This window comes from Microcaecilia unicolor, chromosome 1, assembly GCF_901765095.1.
Source record: "Microcaecilia unicolor chromosome 1, aMicUni1.1, whole genome shotgun sequence".
Classification (NCBI taxonomy): Eukaryota; Metazoa; Chordata; class Amphibia; order Gymnophiona; family Siphonopidae; genus Microcaecilia; species Microcaecilia unicolor.
Window position 1 is genome coordinate 710,712,516 of NC_044031.1, and position 17,444 is coordinate 710,729,959.

The window sequence follows — 17,444 nt, forward strand, 5'->3', positions numbered from 1 at the left end:
TGTCTGGATAGTGCCACTGAACATCCTTACTGACTGTTATGGTACTGTCTGGATGGTGCCAATGAACATCTTTACTGGCGGCCGTGGTACTGTCCAGATAATGCCACTGAACACCTTTACTGGCTGCCGTGGTACTGTCTGGATAGTGCCACTGAATATCTTTACTGACCGCTGTGGTACTATCTAGATAGTACTGGGGTAGTCTGGGTGAAGCCAAGACAGAGCTGGAAGATATCCAGGCACCATCAATATTCAGAGTGGTACCCAGATAACTCTCTGGTGAACTAAGAACAAGAAAATATCTGAATATCAGTGGTACCCAGATAATTGATGGTAGTCGCCTTATACCTAGTATCTGGGTATGGCAGGGCACTAAAAATCTGGATAACGTTTACACACCACTATCGGCATTTTAAAGCAACACCAACCATGGAGTTTAAATATGTTTCTTTTTTTCCAACAACTCTACCACCAGGAGTCATATAATGCAATGATTCTGCTTTGCTTTTTTTTTTTTGTAATGAAAAATTCAACTCCTGGAATTGAGAAATGCTCTGACTAAAAGAGCGCTGAAGCTGGGACTTTGTTATAATTGCTTTTGGACTAAAATACTGAGCTAATACATGTGGAGATTCTGACCTTTTTTGGACTACAGGGAGTTTTGAAAAATTAGAATGACAGTGTCTGGTTAACTGGAAAAAAAAGTTCAAATATCATGGCTCTTGAAAAAAAAAAAGCAAAGGGATAGTGTCGGAGAGCAATTAGTGTTAAAGTCAGGCCATTGCACAGTAGCTATTAAAACAGATTTTGAATGCTGAAGTGGCAAATCCCAGTTGCAACATTATTTATAAATCAAAGCTTCCAGTTGCTTTGAGATGCATTATCATGTCACCGCTGATACATTTTTAAAAGATCTTGAGGCAAGAATTAATAATTATGCAACAATGTTATAGGGATGGTGGTACGTCAGGCGACTTGTCAACATCTGGTAGATACCATTGTTAACTGATTTTAGTCACTTCCCCTTTAGTATTTAACAGTATGGGGGATGTTGAATAGTTTGTGGCATTAGCAATTTATGTGGGCAGTTTTCATGCACTTTAGAGTCAAAGGGGAAACAGCACATGTTGTATAAAAGTAGTCATGCTAAAGCCACCTGGGTACTTTGCACTAATTCTATAAAAAGTGCTAAAAATTGTTTGCAAATTTGGGCATGTGCCCAATTTGTGTGTGCAATTTAATTGAATAATGAGCTAATTAACACCGATAATTGGCATTTTAATAAGCAATTATTGATACTAATTAGAATTCATTAAAATGTACATGCGTAAATTTAGGCCTAAATTATACGTGTGAGTCAAAAAAGGGGGCCTGGAAATGGGAGGTTCATGGGCATATTTTTTTTTTTGGGGGGGGGGGGGGGGTCCTTTAAGTTATGCACATTTTTATAGAATTAGGGCATCCATGCCTAAATTTACTCTCAGGCATTTGTACCATGTTTTAGTTGGTGCAAATGGCCGCACCTAAAGTTAGGCATGATTCCCAGGCATAAGCATTATTCTATAAACCATGTTTAACTTTAAGCACAGTTTGTAGAATAGCACTTTTTTTCAGAGCTGATTATTTTGGCACCATAAATAGAATTTAGTCCTTTATGTGCAAGCAGATGAGAGGGGCAAAATAGCACCTATAGATTTGGAAATGTCAAACAAGCATGCTATTTTCTTCCACCAATGAAACATTCCTAGGAGTGGAGGAGTAGCCTAGTGGTTAGTGCAGTGGACTCTGATCCTGGAGACCTGGATTCAATTCCTACTGCAACTCCTTGTGACTCTGGGCAAGTCACTTAACCCTCCAATGTCCCAGGTACAAATAAGTACCTGTATATAATATGTAAACCACTTTGAAGGTAGTTGGAGAAAACCACAGAAAGGTGGTATATAATTCCCTTTCCCCCCTTTTTAATCCAGATACATTCATCATGCTCTCCCAGTTCAGCCTTACGTTTAACTAGGTGAAGGAGAGAAATTTTCAGCTAAGCCATTTTGCTCAGGTAAATGGCGTTGAAAATCATCCTCATAATTATTTAGTAGTTGTAATGTGACAAGGCTCCGATGGCCCTATTTATTTTCAGGTTATCTGTGCCCTTCTAGCATCTAGCATGCATCATACCCAGCCAGCAGCCATGAGGACTTATCTTCTTAGCCCCAAATACTGAACAAAAATCCAGGTATACCCAAAGAGGCATAATAGAGACAATTATATTCCACAGAACAGGTAAATATGGCTGCCTAGGCTGTTCTGGGAGATGGGTCAAGCAGGAAAAACCCATATTTGGGCCTAATTGTCCCATTTATTTACTTATGTATGGCTTGATGTACCACCTTTAACTGGCAGGCAGAGCAAAACGGTTTACATTGTTCGTAATAATTTTGAAATGAAAAGAAAAGAACTGCAATAATTTTGACAGGAAAGATAATACAGACTTTCACACAAGAGACATATTGAATCAAAACACAACAGTGCATTTAGTTTCTTTTTACCTTCTCTCCTTGGCACCACAAACCCAATGTGCCTTCTCAATCTTTCGTAAATGCCCATTGAAAAAAAACATGTCTTCAACAGGGGTTTAAAGGTCTTTAAGTTGAATTAAGCATGCAGGGATAAAGGTACTGAAGAAGTAATCTAATTTAGGGCCCAAAAAACAAAGGGGTCCTTTTACTAAACTGTGGGGAAAAGGGCCCTGCGGTAGCGACAGGGGCAATTTTTCCCCACGTACCAGGGCCCTTTTTACTGCAGTGGGTAAAAAGCCTCTTTAAAAAATGGCAATGCAGTAAGAATACTCTTACCACAACTCAGCCCCGAGGCTCAGGCAAAGCCAGGGCCCTTCTTAAAGCTACCCCCTACAAAAATTGAGCCTCCTGCCGCTCCAAAAACAAGCCTGCTGCTCCAGAGTGCCTGCATCCACAGACCGTGACTCATGCCCAGGATCAGGGTTGCCAGGTGGAAAATTTTTTTCCAGCCCGATGGAGCCCAAAAAACAGCCCAAAACCCGCCCAAACACAAACCCCGCCCCTGACACCCCCACCCCCGCGTCATCACCCCGCCCCCGCCGTCATCAACCCCGCCCCCGCCATCACCGGCCCCGCCTCCCACGTCACCGGCCCCGCCTCCCACGTCATCGGCCCCGCCTCCACGTCATCGGCCCCGCCTCCCACGTCATCGGCCCCGCCTCCCACGTCACTAACCCCGCCCAAAACGTCATTAACCCCACCCAAAAACGTCACTAACCCCGCCCCCCCGCGGCCGAAAAAACCGCCCTGAAGGCCAAAAACAGCCCAAAAAACCGCAACCCGCCGCGGGCAAAAATTTCCCACGGCGGGTCGCGGAAAACCGCCCAATTGGGCGGTAAAACCGCCCACCTGGCAACACTGCCCAGGATCCTCTAGAAGTAAAGAAAACCCTCGGGTTATGTATGGGAAGTTTTCAAAGTCAGTCATAGACCTCACAAGTTTGCTATTGTTTTCAATAGTGTCTGCAAGTGTTTGGGGGTCACACAACATGGCGGCAAGCTCCACCCACTGGCTTCAGCCCACAGAATGAGCTAGATAGGCTCATGCCATCTCCTGTCATAAAACCTCCTTAGTCAGAACAGATAATTCATTAGCGCTTTCCAGTTAAATACCACTGAATATCTTTAGAGCAGTCAGCATAATTTAACCAGGCAGAAGCCTCTCCTGCCAGGTTTAATCGTTTTCAATATTGACCCTGTAGTATTTTTTGGGGGGAGGGGGGAAGGGGAATGGGGGTTGAATTTATTTACAATGTACATGGAAGCAAAGTACTTGTGCTCTTGCACATAAATAAATCCAAATAAATAAGTACTGAATATTGATACCACATTCCACATGGCCATGCTAAAATACTGTTTTTATGATTTTGTTAAGGAAAGACTACTGGAAATACTAGAAAACCTGATTAGTGTTAACTTTATTAGCAACTAGCAATCAGGATTTGGCAACAACATCACAAAGTAGAGATGAATAAAGGGGTCAATTTTCAGCAGAAGGGATGCAAAAACCTTAAAACAGATGAGAGATCTGTTTTAAGTTACACAGATTTTCAGAGGCAATAAGTGTTGAAACGTCAGCACTGAAAATCCACATAACTGTAAACTGATTTCTTACTCATTTAGACTTGGCATCTGATGTCATTGCTCTCTGTAGGACTTTTCACATAGCTTCTGCTGCCTCAGATCCTACTTTTTTTAGACACATAAATTCTGACCATTCAGAGACTTGGAAAAAACAGAATTGATGCACGCTCTGTGGCAAACACCAATGCAATTGGCACCCTCTGATGGCCATATAACTGGTCTTAAACACTGGGACAATAACAAGTGATAACACATTTGCAAATATGTCATTAACAAAAAGAGTTCAATATTGCTTTATTTTCATTTGACATTTTCTTTTCCTGCATTATCTAGCTTATGAATACCCTCTTGAATCTTTGTGTACTGATCCGTGTATCATATTTTTGATTCATCCTCTCGGTGGCCTGTCAAGTTAGTTAAGAGATTTCCAATCTTCCAGCTTGCATTGACAGGGGGCAGCTGCAAACGGTCCCCTGATCCTTCCCTGAGGAGAGCTGCTGAGATTTAATTTTCAGTGAACGGGTACAGTCTGCAATCCATGTCAGGTCCCCAAAGTCACCTCAGAACCCAGCTAGGACTTGACTCTTGGATTGGATTTCAGCACACTGCACACTGTGAAGGTTCCTCAGAACTGAAAGCTATTATGCTACCGATTTAACTGACGTAGTCATATTTCCTTTTAAATACAGAAATAGGTGATGATATTTATTTATTTAATTACTTGGAGTTGTTTTTCTTCTGCTACCCTTCTCTTTCATTTTCCTGGTTTGTGTTCATGCCATCATTTCTCATTTTTATATACATTTTTTGATAAGAGAGGAGAAAACTAAGAGAACGATGAAATCGATGGGATAGTTAAATATACTCTGGTAAAGCATCCGATTAGATTTGGTTTTTGTCATGATGATTCTGCTATACCTTTAAAATCATTTCCACCAAAGAACGTACTTTGATCTGATTCAGGCTAATAACAAGGGAAAGTTTCAGTCTAGGCCTCCTTTTAATGTTTTATTTAGAGATTTTTCTGTAGGACTTTTAACAAACGTGCATGTTTTTATGATATCGGAGATAAATACTGCTTCTTTTCAATTCATTTTCTCCTGTCAAATTTGCATTCATGTGGAACCATATGAAGAAGTCTTTAAATACATACTGGAAGAGCCTGACATGCTGTACTAGCAGATGAAAGAGGCTGAAACATATATATATATAGAGAGAGAGAGAGAAAGAGAGAGAGATTGAGACAGAGAGAGAGAGAGAGAGAGAGATGAATCTTTAGATGGAAAAAAAGCATGGTTAAAACTCCCTTGAATTTATAATGAGAAAAAGAGTCTTTTCGATTTCATTGGTAGTAAACGATGAATTACTCTGGCTTTTCTCTGTGTCTATTCCTGCATTTTAAAACATCTTGCCTTATATGTCCGGAAAACCTCTAGAGAATTCACTGCTGGTCTCACTGCTTTCCACAGAGAATTTGTGGCTTGGTTGTCATGGCGACACTGTATTTCTCCAAGAACTGCTCATATTGATCCGTGGACAGGCGTAAATGGCCAGACAAGTGTGAGGAATAAAGGGGGGGAGGGCAGCACTATATGATGACCAGGGGTTATGGGTTGGAAATAAGCAGACGTTTAGGCAAAGGAAACAACCATTTCATTTGGTTTCTGGATTTCTTTATTCTTCTGTGTGTGTGTGTGTGGGGGGGGGGGGGGGGGGGGTGTGTATTTTGTGCCATTGTTTTCTTTCACTATAGACTGAAAGAAACTTGTTAGGTGCTTGTCGTGTCAGATCTTCGGTGCTTGTCCTGACATAGCTGTCAGGCTTCCAGCTCTCTGCAGTTCAGAGACAGGCAACAAAGAGCCAGCAACATGAATTATTTATTGCCCCTGGTGCGGATGAAATTCTGTGATAAGAAATTAAGACACTTCTGACTGAAAAAAAATGTTTTTAAAGAAGGACTTGGGCATAAAAGATGTATTATTTAGAACGTCTTCCTCATTATGAAGCCAGGGCTTGAACACAGGAACCTACTATAATGGTAGGTTTTGGTCTGGCATTTGTAAGATTTGTAACCACTGGAAAGAGAGATGAAGAATGGGTACGAGTTGATGACAGATCAATAATGTGAGGGTAGTTCTGTAACTGGGTACCTGATAGGAGCCTGTTCTATAAACAAATGCAGGCATCTTCTTTCCTTCATAGAATAACCATGAAAATATGTGCCTATAAAGTGTGAGTACTTATGGCAGCCTAATTTCTGATGACCTGTGCATAACTTACAGCCTAGAGATCCGTGCCGAAATTTAGGCATATTCTATAACAATGTGCATAACTTGTCTTAAGAAGCTAATCAGCATTGATAGTAGCACTTAACAAGCAATAATGAGCACTAATTGGCAGTAATTACAATTTATTCACACAACCCAATAAGCGTATTCTGTAATGAACTGTGTCTAAATTTGAAAGCACGCAGTTCAAAATGGGCATGGCCATGGGCGGTGAAATGGACACTCCATGGACGTACCCAAATTTACGTGTGTAGTTATAGAATATGGCCCAGTGCACCGTTTTTGTTGGTGTAAATAGAGGCACATAGTTTTAGGCACCTTATATAGAATCTGGCCCTATATTCCTAAATATGATTCCTGCCCATGCTCCACCCAGACTTCAACTGTGTGTATACCTACCTGAACAATCTGTGCTCTGTAAGATATAGATATATTTATGGAATAGTGCTTAGGTAGAATTTTGCCATTTATGTCTGTAGTGGGCCCTTTTACTAAGGTGTAGTAGGCCTAATGCAGGCCTACCACGCGCTTCCATCAATAGTTTTCCACTCAGTGTGAGCTAATTAGTATTTCAGTATTTATGTGGTGCCCTAAATCAGCTAAATTACAGCCATGCCCCAAGTGCAACCCAAGTGCCACTTTCTCTAAACCAACTGAAGATTTTTGCGGAAGGGTGCTATGACATCTGTTTTTTTTCCCTTAAACATTTGGTACTTTCATATCATGAACACTATCTTATAACATCATTTTCTCATCCCCCCCCTCTTCCTCATCTGTCTCTTTTCATTTTCCTCTCTGCTCCATTCTCATCCCCCATGCCTGCATTTCATTCCCTTCTCAAGTCATCCTTCTCTTCTCTTCCCCTTCTCCATTTTTTTCCTGCTTTCCTTTTCATTCTTCTTTTTTCTTCCCTTTGAGTTTAGCTAACCATCTAGTTATCCCAACTGACTCTGTACTACGCATCTTGTTCCCATCATATATCTGCTCTTGGTCCCTCAGCTGTATGGTAAGCTGTATTGTAGAAAATCTTTAGCATCATATCTATGTTAATTGAATATACTAATGCATGGTTATAAGGCGTATCAATAGTATTATGCTAACATTGTATTATATCTCTTCACATTTGAATTCCAGCACTGTTAAATGTGTATATTTTTGATACTGTCTCATGGTAGTTCTATTACATTTCAATTTACTGTTTTTAAGTTTACCTCATTTATTGTATTTAGCTTATTATTGGTTATTTTACTATTGTTATGCTGTTATCAAAACTGTAAGTTGTATGTTAAACTGTACCTTCTATATACCGCCTTGGGTGGATCTCTTCATAAAGATGGTTAATAAATCCCAATAAATAAATAATCCTGCACTAGAAAATATGTTTTATTTTTTAGTGTGAGAGGTGTGTCCATGGGTAGAGAGTAGGTATGCCTGTGATAATCAGGTAGCGAGGGCAGATTACTGTGTGCTACCCGATTAGCACTGAGGCCCTAACCACCTCCTAAATAGGCAGCTCAGGACTTCTGTGGTAATGGTCATGTGGTAATGGGGAAATTAGCTCATGGCCATTACAAAAAATGGCATGGTGGCCATTTTAGCTCCACAGTAAAGTGGCCACAGCTTATGGAAAACCCACACGCTGACACCAGTGCTGGCTACTTTTTAAGACAGCTTGGTAAAAGGACCCTTTTATGAACACCTATGTGCTTATATGCCATTATTCTAATGAGCTACATATGTAATTGGAACATAATTGTTAGAATGTACTTTATAGAATTACCTTCCATATCACATACGTTTGGATTATTTTATTTATCTAATAGTCCTAGTTGCATGTAGTACCTCTCCACTCTCATCTCTCCCAACACTCCTCCCCGGGAACTCCGTTCACTGGGTAAATCTCTCTTATCTGCACCCTTCTCCTCCACCGCTAACTCCAGACTCCATTCCTTTTATCTTGCTGCACCATATGCCTGGAATAGACTTCCTGAGCCAGTACGTCAAGCTCCATCCCTGGCCGTCTTCAAATCTAGGCTAAAAGCCCACCTTTTTGATGCTGCTTTTAACTTCTAACTCACTTGTTCAGTACCCTTATTTTATCATCCCCACCTTAGTAATTCCCTTATCTCTTATTTGTCCTGTTTGTCTGTACTAATTAGATTGTAAGCTCTGTTGAGCAGGGACTGTCAAGTCATGTTCAAGTGTACAACGCTGCGTACATCTAGTAGCGCTATAGAAATGATAAGTAGTAGTAGTAGTTCTATTGAAAGATGATCATTCACAAATATTTAGATGTTCCTGTGAGGACTAAGGATCCCTTTTACCAAACAGTGGTAAAAGGTGGGCTGCAGTGGCATCGGCGCATGGGTTTGCTGCATGTCAAAACCATTTTTTACCACCATCAGAAAAAGGGCCTTTTTGTCAGGAGAACCGGTAAATGGCTGTGCACTAAGCAAAATATTGGGCACCCCCCCTCCCCCCCCCCCTGGTGCTCCTGGTAAAACCCAATTTGCTGCACACCAAGCCTGCACAACCTCTTCCTCATGTTAGTAAAAGGGCCCCATAATGACTATAATGACTGTGACTATGCTGTCGAACTGTGGATGTGTTTTAGAATGGAATAATTAAACTGAAACTAGTAAATATGTTTTGATTTCAAATGCATTTTTCCTATCATGGTTTTCTTACTTTTAATACCCTCATGTTTTTGTTTTGCCCCATTCCAGTAATTCTTCTGAATTCATTTTCCTTTCGTATTTATTTCTCCAACCTTTTTGCTATTTTGGGTTCCCTTCACTATCTGTTCCCTCCTTCCTTTCACCCCATCCTGTCCTAATTTTCCTTCAGGTTTTTTTTTTTTTTTTTTGCTTGTTTGTTTATTTGTCCTGTACTTCTCCATTGTTTGTTACTCATCTGATTCTTCCTTCCCTTCCTGTTCTGTGTTCATTTTCTTCTAACATTTCAAGGTCTATTGCCTTCTGCTGTCATATAATGCTAACAGATAAAAACATCCAGAAATAGAAATATCAGACCCTCACAAACACATTAACTTTCAAGTTATATATCTGCAGAAATGTAAAGTAGAAGCCCCATGATAAATCCTCATGGGATTTCTGAAAACTGGTGCATAAGAGTAAGGGTGTATAGCCAGGACAGTTTCATTTTGTGCCATTTCCCATGTGAAGTGGTCATTTTATGGGGGTTTTTTTCCCCTTATGACATCATGAAAGCAATGTCATTAAGAATGAACACTCTACTGAAAGAGCACACCCCGATTCTTTATAGTGTGACAAAAGTTGTGCATACAAATCCAGTTGTATTCCAGATTTGCACACACAACTTAGTTAACAAGCCAATCATCTCTGATAATTGCCACTTAACAAGCAATTATTAACACTTATGCACAGGGCTTTTTTTGAGGGGGTACTTGGGGGTACTGAGTACCGGCACCTTTTCCATTGTCTGCTAAAATTGACCAATGGAACCCAAGTTTTAATGATAGAGCTCAGGCTCTACACACCAATTCTGTCTTGTCATAGATTCTGTGACTGGTTGCAGAGGACCTGGCTATTATGAGGTGGGTCCCTCAGTGATCACCCCATTCCTGAAGGGTGGCCTAGCATTTGAGTACCAACACCCTTTTTGCTAGAAAAAACACACTGCTTATGCACACAACTAAGTGTATTCTGCAATGTGATATGTGCAAATTCTAAATCACATATTTGAAAAGGAGGTGTGGCCATGGGTATGGAATGGGCAGGTCATGGGAACTTTAAATATATACGGGACTCTTTTACAAAGGCACGGGAGGGCTAATGCGTGGGTTGCACGTGCCCAATCAGCACTACTGCCAGGGTAGCGCATGTGCCCGGCGGTAATTCCAAGTATGTTGCACTCCAAATCCTGCTGTAGAAAATAATTTTCTATTTTCTACCGCAGGGGCGTTCCTGGCGGTAACTGGCAGCACACCCATGTTGGTGCACACTGTATGGTTACCACATGAGTAGCATGTGAGCCCTTACCGCTAGGTCAATGGGTGGCAGTAAGGGCTCAGGCTGTAAATAGATGCGCACTAGGTTTAATATTAGTGCAGGCCCATTTCCCAGCCCATTAAAAAATAGCCTTTTTCCTAGCCGCAGTAAAAAATGATCCAGAACGCGCCTAAAAGACACACTCATACTGCCGCAGACCACTTTTTACCGTGGCTTTGTAAAAGGACCCCTATGTGCATTGTTGTAGAATACATCCGGTCTGTGCCTAATTTAGGCTTCGGGATTTACACCAAGTTTTACTTGACATACCTGCCCATGACTAAATTTAGTTGCACAGACAGGCACTCAGACAGGCATACTTTATAGAATATACTTAGGTATATTTTTTTCGGTGCATATTTTCAGGCGCCATATATAGATCTAGCCTTATTTGCATACATGGCGTGCTCTTTCAGAAGCGTGCACTCTTCCAAATAGTGCGTATTAACAAATAGATATGAATGGAATCAATCCAAAGATTCTGAAGGCTTTCTTCAATCAGCAAGTGCTACAGAAATTGTTCATCAGAAAGGATACTAGATTCTCTGTAGTAAGTTTTTATGCTTTCTATTGGACCAACATAAAAATTATCCAGTGCTAATGTACATGGCATTTCAGTTTTATACAGGTAGCAAAAGATGTTTAACATCTCTGGATAATTTCTGTGTCAATCAAATAAAAGATGTATCCTACAAAGAATCTATTCTCTCCTAGATCTCTATGGTTACTAGAATTCTGCATTGCTGAAAGGTACTGTGATCTATCATGTCCATGAAAGCACTGGAACAAAAACAGTTAAAAATTCTTTCATTTTCCTTGATCTGGTGGATTCCTCCTGCTTCTTTGAGTTCCAACTCAATCAGAAATGGTGGTATGGAGTCATGGGCCTTTATTTGCAACTACCAGGGGATTTTCTCCTTATTTGAAACCCCCTCTGGTCTTACTTTAGTCCAAGTGTTTCTGGGACAATCACCCAAGGGCCGGATTCAGTAAATGATGTCTTAAGATAGGCACTGGAAAAATCTGCTCTAAACTATATTGTATAGTAGCTTAGTGCAAATTTTGCTCCTAACTTTAGGTGCCAACATTTACATCTGCTGAAACCTGGTGTCTAATTATTGTCAGTTGGGCACACAAATGACAGCATTCTATGACATTGCGCCTACCTTCGAGGAATGCCCTCTGATTTGCTCATACCCCTCCCATGGCCATGCCTCTTTTGAATTGTGCATTAGAAACAGTGGCGTACCAAGGGGGGGCCCTGGGTGCAGTCCGCCCCAGATGCACGCCGCTGGGGGGGTGATGCACACCTGTCCGCTACGTTCGTTCTGTGCTCCTTCTGCCCCGGAACAGGTTACTTCCTGTTCCGGGGCAGAGAGAGCATAGAAACAAACGAAGCGGACAGGCGTGCGGCACCCCCCCCCCCCAGCGGCGTGCACCCGGGGGGGTGTCCTTTTGCCAGTGGGGGCGGGTCGCACTGCACCAGGGGGGGCGGAGTGCATCTGTGATCCGCCCCGGGTGTCAGCCCCCCTAGGAATGCCACTGATTACAAACACTGCCATCAGACTTCTTTGTCATCCTCATTGTACGGATCATGTTGCACATTTGCTTAAAAAGCACCTTTGGTTACCAGTAAAACAGAGGATCATTTACAAAGAAGCAGTACTCACTTTTAAGGCTTTTAGACTCGGGATACCAGACTGTTTGTCCAATCTTACCATACCTTATTGCCCTAGCAGAGCTCTTCTTTCCCATAATGACCACCGCTTAGTCTTTCCAATTCTAAAGCAGCACAATTAGAATCTAGTAGACACACTTCAGACCATGGGAGATAGCCAAGCTGTCTCCCACGGTCCATGCTAAACCCGGATATTCAATGCCGAGCCATTTCCAGTGACCGACATTGAATATCTGATTTAACTTTGGCTGGTCTGACTTTAACTGGCCAAGCTGATATCAGCGCTGGCTGGTTAAAGACAGACTGGCCAAAGTTATTCTACCAATTGTGGCGGCCATATATGTCTGCCAAACTTGACCAGTGTGCCTTTAAAAATAGGCGGATGGCCAGTTATCACACGATATAACTGGCTATCTTTAAGCCACTAACTGGCAATATTCAGTACTGGATAGCCGGCTATCCAGCTCTGAATATCACTGGATAGCCACCTAAGTGCCGTTTTTAGCAGCCTTTGGGCTCTGTTTACTAAGGTGCACTAGCATTTTTAGCACATGAACAAAATTAGCATGTGCTAACTGTGTAGGTGCCCATAGGAATATTGTGCTAAAAGCACTAATGCACCTCTAGTGCGGCTTAGTAAACGGGGCCCTTTTTTTTTTAATATCAGGCAGATTGTTTTTTATTTTATGGCTTTTTGGAATAGCCTCCCCCTTGTACTTCATAGCAATATGTCATTTAAGAGCTTTAAATCGGAACTAAAAACCTGGTTGTTTAACCAAGCCTTGAACTGTCTAGCGTTGGTCCTTTAGGACCTCCCCTGACACTACCCTCTCTTTTCTACCTTTTACTTTCTTTTTCCATTTTATCTCTGTGATTGAACCTCCTGTCCTAATTTTTTAAATGGAGTTCCTTTCTGACATTATTTTTAGCCTATACACTGCTCTGTTTGTCAATTGAGCAGTATAGTACATTTTAATAAACTATAAAATTTAGGCACGGATGTAATAAAATAGCGACTAGGACAGATGCTCATGCAAATCCAATTATTGATTATGGACACTTTATTAACTAATTAATTTGCGTGCACATCTCCCTGGGCACCCAAATTTGAGAGCCCAACTTTAGGCGATCTCTATAGAATCCAGAGGAAAGTGTCACCATTGCATGATGATGATGACTCTACCCCTCAGGGGTTGTGAAGGCTGCCTCTACAGTATCCTTAGCCCTGGCCTGTCCTAGAAGTTTGAAACATGGTTGAGGAATCAAAGCTGCAGGGACCAGGTGAGGCACGATTAATAGTGCCAAAATATCCAGCCTCTGACCTCACCTGGTCTAAAGGTTAAGCCATTTCTTCCCCTTCCCGTGGGTCCGGCACTGCTCGTTCACCTTTCTTACTCCCCCGTGGTGCTATAAAGTTTACATCAGTCGTTAGCAGCATGACAGTCCCTGGGATTTCCCTCTGCCGCATCCCACTTCCTCTGATGCAATTTCCTATGGGTGAGACCTGACAGAGAGAAGATCCAGGATCTGACCAAAGGCTGCCTGTCCTGCTGCTGCTGCTGCTGCCACCAGCAACCAACGTAAACTTTGCAAGACCACAGGGGGAGTGAAAGAGGTGAGAGAGCAGTGCTGAACCCGCAGGAAGGGAGGGATGTGGGGAAAGAGAGATAGGACCAAGGGGGAGAGGAGTGGAGAGGTGCTTCAAGAGAGGGAGAGATGCTGAACCTACGGGGGGGGGGGGGGGGGGGAATGAAGGGAGGGAGGGAGGGTGAACCGGAAGTAATGCAATGAGGGTGCTGCTAAATAAAGTTGTCTCAGGGCACCACTATCCCTTGAGCCAGCTCTGCAAATCTGTGCTTCTATATGAAACTACACATCACTGTTTCTGAGCAAGTGGGCTAGCCCAAAGGTTCTTTTTTTAGAATATATTTTTCCCATTCTTATGACTAAGGGTACAAAGATAGGTTATTAAGGCAGAGAGATTAATTCAAAAAGAATTCATATATCATTCATAACATTAGTGAATATTGATTCAGTACATTGCAGTGGTAGAATATCAAACCAAGCGTCATTCAGCATCCTAGTAGATAAAGACACGTTATATGTCTGAAAACGTATTGTTGCCGAAATGTAATTAACCAGATTAATGAGTTTCTTGTTGTTTTCTTTTTTTTTTTTAGATGATGTGAAACCCACTCCCTGGATGTCAAAAGTATGTTTTTGCAAGGTGTGTTAAGAAGTCATTTATCATAATGGAAGATGATAATAAAAGTTCAGACATTTAAAGCGTGGTTAAAATTCATCGCTGTGATACAACACTTCAATTACATCTATCAAGAAGAACCTTCATGAATAGAATTGCTCTTATCATGATTCATATCCATCGATGTGTGATGAAGAGCACACAACAGAAGTAAAGATAAAACAGCAGTGTAAAGTCAACATGCCAAAATACATTCTGAAAATATTTATATTCACCCTTGATGTAACTTGCACGTTTCTTGCTTTCCCCCATATTTATAGTGACACATATAGGGGTCCTTTTACTAAGGTATGCTAACACACACGCTATATACTGCACAGCCCATTGTATACCTATGGGTTGCATGGCACATAATACACACTATGGGCAGTGTTTACTAAGGCGTGTTATAGGCGCATTAGCGTTTTTAACACATGTTAATGCTTGACAGAACATTAACAGAGCCGATGGTGGGATGCGGGGCTAATGGTTGGGAGGTGGGGCTAATGCTGGGCAGACTTCTACGGTCTGTGCCCTGAAAATGGCAGATACAAATCAAGGTCAGGTATACACAAAAAGTAGCACATATGAGTTTATCTTGTTGGGCATACTGGGTGGACCGTGCAGGTCTTTCTCTGCCGTCATCTACTATGTTACTATGTTGACGCATGTTAAATGCTAATGCACCCATAGGAATGTACTGGCACGTTAGCGTTTAACGCACCTTAACTTTAAAGGTGTGTTAAAAATGCTAACGCAGCTTAGTAAACATACTCCTATAGTTATTAGTGCACGCTAAATCCGTTAGTGCACCTTAGTGAAAGAACCCCCATAATCTTCCTTTAAAATTGTGTCTGCCATTCTGTTGCATTTATTCGGTATTGTTTTGTATTATACATTTCTTATGTAAAAGTGCCTGCTTTTTTTCTGAGATGTTTTAATTCTGTCATAGCTAGATGTGAACAAAACTTCAACGCACTTTGATAAATATTTAGAGTTTTTCCCGATTGTGCCAGAACTGTTGGATGAAGCAGTGAAATAAATCATGTTACAAGTTTTGAACAAAATGTTTCTTCTGAACCCCCCCCCCCCCCCCCTCCAGCTTTTTAGGAAAATGTCTTATTGCTTGTTAGGGGGGTGCAAGTCAACATTTTCCTTTTGTTTAGTTTCCTGATATCTAGTACTTATCGTAAGGAATGGTAGTATGGAGAGGTTTCCTATATACTGCCATTCCTTAAGATAAGATATGCACAGAGTTAAGAAAAATGCCCTTACCAAAATGCCACATACCAAAAAATTCAAGTAACGTGGAGGGGCATAATCGAACGTCGCCGGCGAACTCCACGGCATTTGGCCGGCCTAAACCGTATTATTGAAAAAAAGATGGCCGGCCATCTTTTTCGATAATACGGTTCCGGCCAGCTGTAGCGCCACTGCCAACATAGATCGCCGGCGACGTTCAATTATGCCCCTCCACGTTACTTGAATTTTTTGGTATGTGGCATTTTGGTAAGGGCATTTTTCTTAACTCTGTGCATATTTACACAGTTTGCTAGTAATGTATATCCAAGAACTTTCTGCCAGGTACTTGTGACCTGGATTGGAAACAGGATACTGGGCTAGATGGACCACTGGTCTGACCCAGTATGGCTATTCTCATGTTCTTATGTTCATTTTCAAAGTAAAAGTATGTGTGTGTTTGCATTATACATGACTTGCATGTGTAGAACAGCATTTTATATGCTCAAGTAACCACTTATAAAATTACCCTAGTGTATACATGAATAAAATAGATGCTGCAAAAACACAGCACCTATGTTTGTACTGGGATTTCTAGTATGGAGTGTTGCCACAATTTGGGTTTCTGCCAGGTCCTTGTGACCTGGCTTGGCCACTGTTTGGAAAACAGGATACTGGGCTAGATGGACCATTGGTTTGACCCAGTATGGCTACTCTTATGTTCTTATGTTCTTAATAGTGATATCAAGAGCAGAATTCAAATGATGTGGTATTTCGTAGTTTAAATAAAGGACCTATAAGGAATTGGGTGTCTATATGCCATTAAAAATATTGGCTGAAAATCTTTTTAACGGCCGATATTCAAATGATTTAAGTGAGCAACAGAGTATCCTGCCTGCCTAAATCGCCTATCACTGTCCACCCCCTAATATTCAGTAGCACTAAAATGGACATGTAAGCCGGGTCTTACCCATCCTCTAGCTCCAGTCCTGGGTCACAAACAAAGCCTACATGTAGTTCCTTTCTCTCAGGCCACTCTTACCATACTCATCAGTTCCAGTTCATTTGCAGTCGAGCTCAGGAGTGGGTTAATGGTCCAGAATAGCGATCCAAGGATTGGGAGAGAATCTTACTCTGTTCTCAGCTTCTACTCACCTCTTCAGTCCAGGAATCACACAGTATTCCGAGGGCTTTTTAGAAAACTTTAACGTTTATTGGAAAAATACTTCAACCGGCAGCAATGGCAGATCCAGCTTAAATGGAAAACATCCACTTACAGGCTTATTTTCAAAAGAGAAGGGAGCCCATCTTCCGACACAAATCGGGAGATGGGCGTCCTTCTCTCAGGGTTGCCCAAATCAGCATAATCAAAAGCCAATTTTGGGCGTCCTCAACTGCTTCCCGTCGCAGGGACGACCAAAGTTCACGGGGGCGTGTCGGCACCGTAGCGAAGGCGGGGCTGGAGCGTGATTAAGAGATGGGCATCCTCGGCCGATAATGGAAAAAAGAATGGCGTCCCTGATGAACACTTGGCCGACTTTCCTTGGTCCATTTTTTCTTGCGACCAAGCCGTGAAATGATGCCCAAACTGACCAGATGACCACCGGAGGGAATCAGGAGTGACCTCCCCTTACTCCCCCAGTGGTCACCAACACCCTCCCACCCAAAAAAAGAAATTAAAATATTTTTTGCCAGCCTCAAATGTCATACCCAGCTCCATCACAGCAGTGGTCATCAACCCCCTCCCACCCTAAAAAAAAACTTACAAAAAGGTTTTTGCCAGCCTTAAATGTCATACCCTGACAGCAGT

At 41.8% G+C, this 17,444-nt stretch overlaps 1 protein-coding gene across 2 annotated transcripts in view; it reads left to right on the forward strand.

Annotated features, from left to right (window-relative positions):
• WDR72 (WD repeat domain 72) overlaps positions 1-14,836 on the forward strand; it is a 377,768-nt gene extending 362,932 nt beyond the window's left edge. For both annotated transcript variants that reach the window (XM_030189229.1, XM_030189234.1), the window contains one exon: positions 14,334-14,836. In XM_030189229.1, coding sequence (XP_030045089.1) covers positions 14,334-14,389 — 56 coding nt within the window. In that variant the 3' untranslated portion in view covers positions 14,390-14,836. The remainder of the gene's footprint in view (positions 1-14,333) is intronic.
• Positions 14,837-17,444: the final 2,608 nt, after the last annotated feature.